This window comes from Rhipicephalus sanguineus, chromosome 6 (assembly GCF_013339695.2).
Source record: "Rhipicephalus sanguineus isolate Rsan-2018 chromosome 6, BIME_Rsan_1.4, whole genome shotgun sequence".
In the NCBI taxonomy this organism is placed as follows: Eukaryota; Metazoa; Arthropoda; class Arachnida; order Ixodida; family Ixodidae; genus Rhipicephalus; species Rhipicephalus sanguineus.
The window spans coordinates 158,755,155-158,767,278 of record NC_051181.1 but is presented as its reverse complement, the minus strand read 5'-3'; the positions used below and the strand labels follow the sequence as shown (position 1 = coordinate 158,767,278).

The 12,124-nt window shown below is 47.8% G+C and overlaps 3 protein-coding genes across 3 annotated transcripts in view; 1 reads left to right on the top strand and 2 right to left on the bottom strand.

Annotated features, from left to right (window-relative positions):
* The window catches only part of LOC119396884 (elongation of very long chain fatty acids protein AAEL008004), a 381,218-nt gene that overhangs the window by 12,868 nt on the left and 356,226 nt on the right, over positions 1 to 12,124 (top strand). The window lies entirely within an intron of this gene.
* LOC119396887 (uncharacterized) overlaps positions 1 to 12,124 on the bottom strand; it is a 204,282-nt gene that overhangs the window by 144,351 nt on the left and 47,807 nt on the right. The window lies entirely within an intron of this gene.
* Positions 8,660 to 12,124, bottom strand: part of LOC119397663 (uncharacterized) — a 16,691-nt gene continuing 13,226 nt past the window's right edge. The window contains exon 4 of the mRNA XM_037665087.1: positions 8,660 to 8,908. Within this exon, the coding sequence (XP_037521015.1) occupies positions 8,660 to 8,908 (249 nt within the window). The remainder of the gene's footprint in view (positions 8,909 to 12,124) is intronic.

Here is a 12,124-nt window from a genome sequence, read left to right as displayed (position 1 = left end):
TCCACATTTTGTTGCACTAAATCCTAGTCCTAGAGCCTCACATTCCCTTCCGCATATATCTGCCAGTCGCTGTATATCATCTTGACTGTCCGCAAATAAGACAATATAATCAGCATAAAATAGACCTGGAAGCTTCTGCTCAACCATCGTGCCGACCTGCTTGTGTGACAAATTAAATCCAATGTTGCTACCTTCTAGCGCTTTTTCCATCCTCACCATGTACAGCATGAATAACAGCGGGGACAAAGGACATCCCTGTCTCAGCCCCTTGCTAATTTCAACGCTGTCCTTACTACTTATTCCTTCCCATTCTATACAAACTGTATTTTCTCGGTATATTTCCCTCAAAAGCTTTATACAGTCGTCACCTATGTCCACTTCTTTCAGTATATCCCACAAAATTTCCTGATTAACGTTGTCATACGCCCCGGTAATATCTAGATAAGCTACGTATAAGGGCCTGTTTTCTATTTTCGATATTTCTATACACTGGGTAAGAACAAACAGATTATCGTCTAACCGCCTGTCAATTCGAAATCCATTCTGAAGTTCTCCCAAAATATCATTTTGTTCTACCCACGCTTCTATTTTTAATTTTACTGCCTGCATCGCCAACCTGTATAGCACCGATGTAATGGTTAGCGGTCTATACGAGCGAATGTTATCCTTTTCTCCCTTGCTTTTATAGATTAAGTTCATTCTACTTTTTCGCCAACTGTCTGGTATTTCCCTCTCCCGTAGGCACTTTTCCACGGCTTTCAGCAGTGCTTCTTTAGTTTTATGTCCGAGTTCGTTAATGAGGCTGACGGGAACCCCATCTAAGCCCGGAGTAGTGCGCTTAGGAATTTTTCCTTCGGCCTTCTTCCAATTGAAATTCTCTAGTACTACATCTTCGTCGGTTGCACTCCTTTGCGTACTTTTACTCACTGGGGGAATCCCCTGGGCGACCTTTTTAAACGAATCAGCTGTCAAACACAACCCAGGGTGCACTCCCTGCGGAGAACCTGATAATCACATCGTAGCTTTGGCACGTAAAACCTACATTATGAATTAATAATTAATTCTTTCCGACGAGCAGCGTAATACGGCTAGGTTACTTCGATAAATTTTCGACTGTCATGGTGCCGATGTAGTAGGACAACTGAAATTGAAAACCTGGTACGGCGCCCTCACGTCTGCCACGTGGAGTTTAGCCAGCCTCGGGAAAACCCCGTAGCGCCGGGGAAGCTACACAGTAATATCAGGAAATGCTGACTATGTTTAGCCCAGCTTGATCGATACCTGATGGACGGACGCGTTTGCTACGCCAACGACGAACACTATAGCTGAATCGACGAGCGGGCGGAGCTCAATCATGACTCCGTTGTGAGATGAATTGCCCGCACGTTGATCCTGTTCTTATAATCAAAAAGAAGCGGTAAAGCCTCGCGCGATTTTCTCTTCGAAAGTGACTTTATTGATTATTCGATGAATAGTGTTCCTTAGCACACGGTAACGTCACGATCACTTTCTTCTGTTATTCAGATTTTGTATGCTTTGATCTGTTTTTCTTTGTCTGTACTTAATATCAGGATAATCTTTCCGTGTCAGCGACACACATGTTTTGTATGTGTACCTGAATAAAGTCAGCGTATACGCATTTAGTGTGAACTAATAATTGAACTATTTCGGCTCATACTATATAGTACTCGTCTCAGTTCATACGCGAAAACTGTTTCACGCATGGTCTGAAGCTATCTGACGCTTAATGTCAAGTTCATCGTATGCAAAGTGCGCGTTCATTTTGATTTCAGAAATTGTGAAAGGTAATAACTTCAATTTTTAAATGCGAATAGCATTCTTGAGAGAGGGAGAAATGCGTTAATGAAATGCTGGAGATGCTAGCCTGGCTATTCGCATGACATGCTACTCCAGGTTCTGGGTGATGATTACGAGATAATCATCATCCATTCTTGGTATTATCAGAGAAGTTTCCTTGCGTCTAACCAGACAAACGGGCCGATCCCGACATAGCGCACAAAAAAAAAAAAATATGTGTGGGAAGCTTCTGTGGGTGCGTACGTCAGGTATGTACCGACGGGTATGTGGCGTTCTCCAGTGAAATGAGCGAGAAGAAGGGGAATCGCTAGGGAGGCGCGTTTTTGTTAGACACAACCGTGCGAAGGCAACACATAATCAAGTCAAACAAAGCACAACGGCCTCTTTGACGCCAACATAATTCATTGGGCGCAGTCACCAATAGGCATGCGAGGACTTCACGGTTGCACACCTAATGGCGAAGCGTGTGCAGCGTGATGCGGGAGAACTGCAGTCCGGATGCTGCGTCATGCACCTGATATGCATATCACGTTTCGGCTATTCGGTTACTTGAACTTACACTTCTAGTAAATGAGTTCTGCCCGATTTCTTTTTTCATCATTATTGTTGTTTGCTTCAGGTGTTCGGTCTCTGTAGGTGCTGAGATATGCTCAAGAACAGACAATGCCTTCTTGGCTGGGAGGAGGAGAAAAGGAATGAGAGGCAGAGAGGTCAATCAGACGCGCGTCCGGTTTGCTACCCTACACTGGGGGAAATGAATTAAGGAATAAAAAAAAAGAAAGAAAGAGGAGGAAGGTGCCATCAGGGTAGAATACGTGTCACTGCTCATTACACGCCTGCAATCGATCACTAAATCATCTGGTCGATTTTAGAAACTGTACCAATGCGCGCGTCGCTTTGCTGACTTTCGAAGCATTGTCCGAGCGAGCTGTTATAGAGTGTGGGGTAAGGTTGGCACGGCCACGGTGGTTGCGCCTGTCCATGAAGACCCCGCAATAAAAGCTACTTTTTCTTTCAGGGGCTTTACGCATGCAGCGCGCAGATTTTCCTTCCAGACAGCGGGAGGACGGCAGACATAGTCACTATTTTCTACGAGGAAAGAGGTGGCTCCCCGATAAGATGCCGCAGCGTTGAGTGGCCTTCAGTGCAGCCAGAACGATTCCCGCCGCGAATAAAAGGAAGTAATGAAGTTGAAGTATGAGGAAGACGGTTTGATATTTGCCAGAACATTTGGGGTCGTTCACCGCTCGCCCTCCAACACGAAGCGCGAACCACGAGGCTGAGAAAGGCTTGCTGCTTGACGCGACAGAGAGGCGAGAGCCCATGGAAGTCATACGCAGGAAAAGGGGCCAACTTTGTGAGCGTCAGCGGAAAAGGTGGGTTGCCACAGCATAGTTAAAAACGGAGACGTGTTTAACTGTCACATTAAATCTTGTTTCTAGACTAGATGGCGACACTTGATACATATTAGCCAAATAAAAACAACGACAGACACACAGCAGGCGGAAAGATGAGGCAACTTCAAAGCGTCAGAAATGTTTGGCAAAACTCTTTAGGGCATACGAATGGGTGTACTGGTGCAGGCCCATTATAAAATTTCAGCTCACATAATTGACACAAGGAAAGGAGACGAGACAAAACTTTGCCCCACAATCCTCAAGCACTTGCTTAACCATCATGTGTCTTCAAGTTGGTGTGGTACCGGCTGTTTAGAAGGAAGAGCTGGCACCAGAAATATGCGTTAGATGTAGATAAGTCCTGTCGACGACAGTCGATTTTCTCAGCTGTAATTAGGTTTCTGTCCTATTTCAGCTTAAAACAAGCGGATGCTTCACGAGAAATCATTAACATTGCAAAGAAAACAAGTTTTGAATAAAATGAAACACGTTTATACGACGTAATTGCAAAAGTAAGCGGAGGCCGATGACATCGGAGGTAATCAGAACGCCTCGGTTGCAGAAAGAAAAGGAAAATGCCGGTTACTTCGACAAAAACGCAGCGCACGCGGAGAATGGGGCAGTATGCATACTTCGCACGTTATTGTTCTGTCACAAACGCACGCGTTCAAAATGAAGCCGTCCTGTCAACTCAAAGATATGACAACGTGTCAACTAAATATTTCTTAAGCACACTTCAAACACCACGTGGAAGATATTTCTCAATGATGGAGACAATGTGTTGTCTGCACTCGACGTGAGACTTGTACGAGACGATGTCTCTACTGAATGAGACCACGCACGCGAAAGAAAATAGTGGGGGAGGACGTTTAATGAATTCCCAATGCGCTAAGATTGCGAAGACCCAATTTTGCGGGTCCCGAGAAACTACGAGGAAAGAAACGCATGCAGACGTTAACGCACAGCCTTATTGCTTGCGCAAAAACTGGAACTCGCGTCACAGCCTGGAAAAATATTACGGTACACCTGCCTCAGAGTTTACGGTCAGCGAACTTTTTATTAGCGGCGTAGTGTGTGCTCTAGCAGCCCGAATTATTTAATTTCACGCTATTTGACTTAGCACAAAGCTCTGACTTTCAAAGTTTGTTCCTTCGTCTCTCATTTCTATCTGCAAAGAGCTCTTAGACTCAAGCCGAATAAAGCACGATGGGACGACCATACTATAGCTGCTTTGAGCTTAGACAGAAAGGGGAATCACGCATAGAGAGGTCCTAATGCACTGTCTTGTAAAAAAACCTGTCGTGGAGAAAAAAATCGTAATTTTTTTAATATTCCCCTTTTTTCTAGCACCAGAAGTGGGCTTCTTTATTCTCCATCACAAAATATGATTCGGCTGCAGAGGGCATACTTCAATCACAAGATATCGCGCTAAGTAAGTGAGCTCCAGACTGATTTTTCATTCAATGCTTTATGCATGCGCACATGATTAGGCACGTACTCTCCGTGTAAGGTGCCCCCTGGTCGCGTCCATTAGGGCGACGCGATCGAACACAAAGAGCGCTGCTTCTCAGCAAACGAACTGGCATGCGAGTTCACTTTTTAAATTCTACTGATGATCACGCTCTGTTGTCGATACAAAACGTAATCAAAGTTCCACTAACTATTATAGATACGTGTATAATGTCTATGGGCGCCTTTGTGTTTACCTCATCTGTACACCATACTGTTCCTGCAATCGCAATGACGAAAAGAGTTAAGAGCAGCTTCCCTTGCGTGGGCAAACCGTACCGTATCGGTATCTTTGCGCAGCTAATATCTCCAGGTACGAGCATAAATAGTTGCCACCATGATAAAGCATTACAAGGCCTACATGAAAGACACCGCGGTGGTCAAATGCAACAGGTACTAATGATGGCTTCATTCGCACCTCTACAGAAAGAGTAATATTTCGTGAACTCGTCAGTAACATGTTTTCTTGCCCGCCTCGCAGATGTGGTTGTTCATTTTTTCTCCTCCTGTCGCACGAGCGCGCAGGGCGGCCGCGGCTCATGGGGTCCTGAACTGAGGACTCCACCCATTCGAAGGGATAGTTTAACAGCCCTGCAGTTTTTCTTTATGTTAATAAGTGTTTTCACACACTCCGCATTGGCAGTATAATGGTAATTCCAGACACACTTATGAAATCAGAGAAGTCAAAGAATCCGGCACTACTCAAAGGACTCGACATAACCTCAATGCTTGTTAAAAACAAAAATTGCTCTCCCAGTCCTGGGAAACTACGCCTGGGTTTCTGACGTATCGGTGGGATGAGAACTTAGGATTATTCTGCTTTCACACGATGAAAAAACACGTTGAACAACACGCAGCATTTTTCCATGTCGCGTGCCACACAAGCGCAATAAATATTCACACTCACGTATGCAGTGTGCTCCTATATCTTACATGCCATTCAAGTGTGATTTCCTCGTTTTGCAACGCGTTCGAACCGCGCCATATCAAACTCAGAGGGGCTAAAGAAATCGCTCGAATTCAGTCCTTACTGTGCGTACTAATAATTACGCATGTCTGATCGCCCTCTGTGACCGCAATACCTGTGCTACCATATTTCTTTGGCGACCCACAGAACGAGGACGCGCACCACGGCTCGGCAAGCTCACTCATGAGTCGACTCACTCAGACTGACATCTGACCTTGAATCTGAGTCTGGGTGAGTAATATTTTGGTGAGATCGAGCTCGAGTGAGTCCGGTTGAGAAAAAAGCTTAGTGAGTCTGAGTCCGAGCGAGTGAGTGAGTGAGTGAATAACTTTAATAAGTTCCTGCAGGTTTCCGGGCTGGGTTCCCGCCTAGGAGTCGGCCGAGAGACCGTGTCTCTCAGCAGCTTCCTTGGCCTGCTGGATCGCCCATAGTTGATTGTCTAGTCCTGAGCTGAGCAGCGCGGCCCGCCAACGCACCCGAAGGAACTCATTGGAGGCCGCGTCCCTAGTTTTGCGAATTAGTGCTGGACACTCCCAGAGAATATGCGCTAGTGTTGCCATATTGGTGCAATACTTGCATGAGTTGTTTGTATACAAATCAGGTTAAATGTGCTTCATAATTACGGGATTAGTGTAGGTGCCTGTTTGTAATTGCCGCCATTGAACGGACTGGGCCCGGCTAAGTTTGGGGTGGGGCGGGGGGTATTCCCGTCGAGCGAGTCCAGCTGAGGAAACTTTTGGTGAGTCTGAGTGAGCCCTAAGCGCCAAATATATTTATCAAGTGAGTCTGAATAAGCGCCACTTTTTTTTTTTTTTGCCTACCTATGACGCGCTCAGAACTGGACCGAATACATACTTGGAAAACCAGCGCGAAAACGACGGTCGTTTTCGTCTCCGTCGTTTTCGTGCTGGTTTTCCAAGTATGCATCGATTCCAATCCGCCCCCCTTTCTACCTGACTGGACCGTAGTGGTGTCTACTGCCGCAGAATTCATTTTGTCGATTCCGCGTAAAAAATATCCTTGGAAAACAAAACTCAGCAGCGTGCTTAAAAGCCATTCTCTTACAGACGATATTAAAGCATTGAAATGTGTGTAGTCGAGAGATTTAGGGCAGTAAATTGAGCTGTCTCTCGACCAGCTATGAAAAAAAAAACAATCTATAACTCAGGAAAAAATCTATTTTGTCCCGGTATTAAGCACTAAAGGTGTACCAAATAAGGCGACATGCTGTTAGAACTGATGGAACAAGAACTTGTAGGAGGCGAGTAGATTGCAGCACGAAGTGAATTAATTGACACGAAGACGAAGCATAGGGACACTGAACGTGGCATATCAATTCTTTGGAAGCCGTCAATGTGGACGCCAGGTTTCACGTAGCACGAAATACGAACGAAACTGATACGAAGAACACTCGCGCGGATTTCCTTTGTCGCTTCGTACTATCAAACGATGTGGAGGACAACTTTTCCGCCTTCGTTATGTGTTATGTCCGATGTTGTCGTCGGGCCCATAGACGTACGCGTGGGTCGCGGTAGTCTCAAAAAGCGTAGACAGCCTCGAACGGTTAAAAACAGGTTTATTCTTACTCGTATTGAGGCGGCAGCCGAACTGCCGGGAGAAACGATCTCGGTGGCTCGTTTGAGCCGAGCGGGGAAGGGGAGGAGTCAACATCTAGAAGTAGTTTCAGCATCCGGTCCTCCGCAGGGCTCGCTCGTGACACAGGGAGTGCTTGGAACACAACATCTTAGATTGTCGCTTGGAAGCGATCTGGGGGCCGCCGTGGGCGCGTGGACGCTCTGGACGCACTAGGAGAGAAGCCTCCGCTCGCTGGGTGTCGTCTCTCTTGTGTTCAGGGCCGGCGGGCGGCGGCGCCGATTCATCTGGTGCGAGATGCCAGGCTAAGTGGGACGAAGCTTCCGTCGAGGTGGCTGCTTGAATGGGAGGTTCCCTTGGCAAATTACCTGAACGACGTAGCTGATTAAGGTGGCGGCGTGTGGCCTTTCCGCCGATGTCGACGAGCCATGACCGCAAACCTATGCGTTTGAGTGCCGTCGCTTCAACCCATCCGGGCTTTCTGTGGAACTGGCGGGCGTATATGCGCTGTCCATTTCAATTCTTCTGCTACGCGGGAGCTTTTCTTCCTCCGACGGTGTTTTCGCTGAGGGCTCCGGGACAATTGCTGTCAGCTGGGTTCTCATTTCTCGTCCGAACATCAATTTCGCTGGCGTTTGATCAGTGGTGCTTTGAACAGTGTTTTGCTGTCTGAAGAGAAAGCGCGCGATGCGGCGTTGCATTGTCCAGTCTGATCTTTAGCAAGGGCGCGTTTTAGCTCAGCCACGTAGCGCTCGGCTTGTCCGTTCGTCGCCGGGTGGTACTGATGTAACAGACGAGACGCCGTTGTCGCTGTAGAACTGAGAATCTCCGTGGACACAAACGGAGTGCCGTTGTCCGAGACCACCTTGCGCGGTAGACCGAACGTTGCAAACAACGACCGCAGAGTGTCGATAACTGCTGCCGATGTCGTTGTAGCCATTTGTTTTACCTCAAGCCACTTGGTGTATGCGTCTACACCACCAAATGAGCATCCTTCGATAGGTCCAGCAAAATCAATGTGCAGGGTGTGCCAAGGCGCGTCTGGTCTTTCCATTCAGGAATAGGGGCTCTTGGCGGACTTCTGTGGTTGCATTGGCAAGGCTGGCAATCTTTAACTGTCGATTCTATATCACCGTCGATACCAGGCCACCACATATAACTTCTGGCACACTTTTTCATGGCAACAATGCCTCGATGACCTGCGTGGGCAAGCGACATGGCCTGTTCGCGAAGGGCCGACGGAATTACAACTTTTGATCCCAAGGTGACGCAACCGCGATGACTGCTCAACTACGCAGCTCGCTTGCGGTAAGCGTTGAAGTGTTCACCCTTTAGCTTGTGCACGTTGCCTTCTGTATAGCTGCGTAGACTTCCTTCAAGACAGTGCACTCCTGCGTTGAGCCGCTACTGTGTCAGCCGTTAGCGGAGGGTTCGGCAGCGCCTCGAACATGAGTATATCACCCGGCGGGGGTGGTTCATCTATTGTGGTGTCTAGCGGCAGGCGGCTTAGTGCGTCGGCGTTCTGGTGTTTCTTCCCAGTGCGATGTACGAGTTCGTAATCGTACGACGACATCTTGATGCACCATCGTGTCATTCGCGGCGACAAAGTCTGTGGCACTGGCTTCTGGGGACCATAATACCCAATAAGGCCGGTGATCTGTTATGAAGTCACTTTTCTGCCCGTGATGTACTGCCGAAAGTGATCTGCTGCGTAGACGATGGCAAGTCCCTCTTTATCTAGCTGGGAATAATTCCTCTCTGCCTGCGATAGGGTGCGCGATGCGAAAGCGATCGGGGCTTCCCGTCCTGGGGGGCGATCGGAGATCTCTGTTCTGCGCCGTTCGTTCGCGTTCGTTCTGATGATCGCACGCGATTGGCTGAAGGCGGACAACTCACGCCACTCTAAGGGGCGTGGCCATTTCTTTTTTTCCTTGATGTTTTCTTTTTTGGTGACGTCATGCCGCGTCATAACGAGCATGTCGTCTGCTAAAAGTGAACGGAGAGCGCGCCCGTTCGCTCGCGTTCTCTCGCGCGAACAATGGCGTCGCACGGCGTGTATTTGAGTGATGCGGCGGTTGCGGCTGCCGCAACAGCTGATCTTGAGAAAATGGCGCTTGCAACGGTGCTTCCCTGCTACGTTGGCGTTTCTCGAAGCAGATGCAGAATGGTAGGAGGTGCGAAATGCGTTTGAAGAGATGAGCGAGTGTGAATTACAGCGTCGCTTTCGTTTCTCGAAACGTGCTGTACGTTGGTTGTGCGACGAACTCGACCCCGTCATCGGGTGCCAACGAACCAGTGGGATTTAAAGAGAGCGGAAGGGTGCGCGCTGAGACTTTTTTGCGATCGGATGCTTCCAGCGAGCTGTCGGCAGCGAGGAATTCATCGGCCTGTCGCAGTCGTCCGTCAGGAACACGCCATTACTGTCGTTCGCGGGCAAAAACGGTGGGTGGCCTTTTCCGGAGACCACAGACGCGAAGAGCGAACAAAGGCGGCGTTCGCGCGGCTCGGGCGGATTCCCGTTGTGGTCGGGTGCGTGGATGGTACGCTCATCGCAATCCCGAAGCCCCATGGCCTGAGCTCCGCGGACACGACGCATTACATGTCGGGGAAGGGACTCTACGCATTCAACACCACGATCGTGAGTATTATTCATGCATTGTATGCGTAGCGAATTGTTTCATTTATATCGCTTAAACTTTCCGCTTTACTGAGGCTGTTGCAACTGAGTATAAGTGGGAGCGGTATTTTCGATCTATCCAGAACGGGAATTGGTTCGTTTCAGGGCACTTCGCTTAGGATAAGCGATGGAATCATGTGACGCGGAGTACACTTTTGGTCAGCGGCCTGCACAGTGCATAATATTACCGTTGCTCGTTCGCCATGTGTACCCGAAGCTTGATTCTCGATTTGTATTTGTTGAGATTAGCGCTCCCAGAATGTGCCGTAGTATGTCCTTATTGTTCATTGTCGTGATGGACGTTACATCGATCAATACATGGATGGATGAATAAACTTTATTTCGGTCCCTCGGAACGCGCCCTAGCATGTACATTAAATACGCATTGTTTCATAACCCTTTTTTCAGTCGAAGTTTTTCGTGTTGTAGATATTTTGTGATACATTGCCTTAAACATACAGCAGTAATTGGTAAAAGGCTTTGGTGGCTGAAAGATGGGTTGTTCCAAGCAGTAAACATGCAGACTACCCTTTGACACTGCATTGTCCGCGTGTTAGAACTTATGGTACAAGTCCTACCTTGTCGATGATTTGTTCATGGCTATGGTTCAACAGTCAGTAACAGTGCAGACAGATGTAGTTACATTAACATAATACCCAACATTGTACCCAAGGTCTTTTATGGGTACAATTTTGACTGAATTGAATTCTGCAGACATGTGATGCCGACCTCTGGATCAGTCCATGTTTCCTGGGTCATGTCATGACTCGTGGGTATGGCGGGGAGCCCTCTCCGTCAGCACCTGAAAGCAAAACTTCGGCTTGCTTGGTAAGTGCTGTCATGCTTGCCACATTCAAGACGTATCACTACAGCTGTCATGCCGCCCTCGTGCAGGAGACTCCAGCTGTACATTAAGACCGTGGCTCCTGACACCAGTGCCCGACGACCAGCTCGTGGCACCCCTGATAACCACTACAACAAGGCCCACACCGCCTTGCGCAATATTGTGGGAGTGGTGCATCGCTGTAAGCTTGCAGAGCTGCACAACATCATCGCTGCTTGTGCAGCTCTGCACGACATTGCGTTGGCGGCACATGAGCCTGTTCTCGAAGGGGACGATGACGACCCACCGACGATGCTGAGCTGCTGCCAGCAGCAGCTGAGCTACCACCACCACCACCACAACGGAGCCAGCAGCAGCGCAACCGTGTAGTGAACCTGTTTCGAGAACCACAGGGCCTGCATGCTTGAGCACCTGCGCAGAGTACGCCGCCGCCTGCAACGACCTCAGCAGCATTGTGTGGTGCGTGTTTGTTTTTTTCATTGTGTTTGTCACTGGCATGAACAAAAGGCAGTTTTTTTTACTACACTTCAAATGTTTGCTACACATATCAACGAAACAGCGTTCCTATCAATGAATAACCCCCTTGAATAGGTTGGCAAAAAAATGTGAAGTTCACCCTGACTCACTCGTGAAATATATTTGCTCTTGGGGCTCACTCGAACTCAGACTCACCAAAATTTTCCTCAGGCGGATTCACTCGGACTCAGGCTCACTAAAATGTTTTCACCCGGACTCAAACTCACCAAAGTATTACTCACCTGGACTCACAGCTCGATCTGAATCTGAGTGAATCGACTCATGAGTGAGTTTGCCGACCTATGCCCCTTGTCACACAATGCCATGCTGATGAAATACTTCGACCAGGTTGTAAAATATGGTGCTTCACATTAAGCACAAGTGAGAGCTCACCTGTGAATGGCACATGGTGCCATTCGGAGCCAAAGTGGTAACCTGAAAAGGCTGTTGAATCAGCACAGCAACATGCGCTAGTTAGTGCAACAAGGATGTGCTTTTAAATGAGGTGAACAACAAGGGTGGTAAGAAGTGAAATTTATTACAAGTATCGCGAGCAATGCACATAAAAAGCAAAGTAAATAAATATCCCTTAAATTTAATGCCAAGGAAAGAACATAAAAGTAGCGTCCTTTTAAATATACAAATGAATTGTTACAATGCCTGCTGCTCCTCTGCATCATCATACGCGTCTCGCAGCACAGAAGTCATTGTAGTACATGAAACAAGGCACAGTCGAACCGGTACTAATCAACTCGCTAAGAAAATGCAAGTTGTTGGTTGCTGATATTTCTTCCTCTATATTA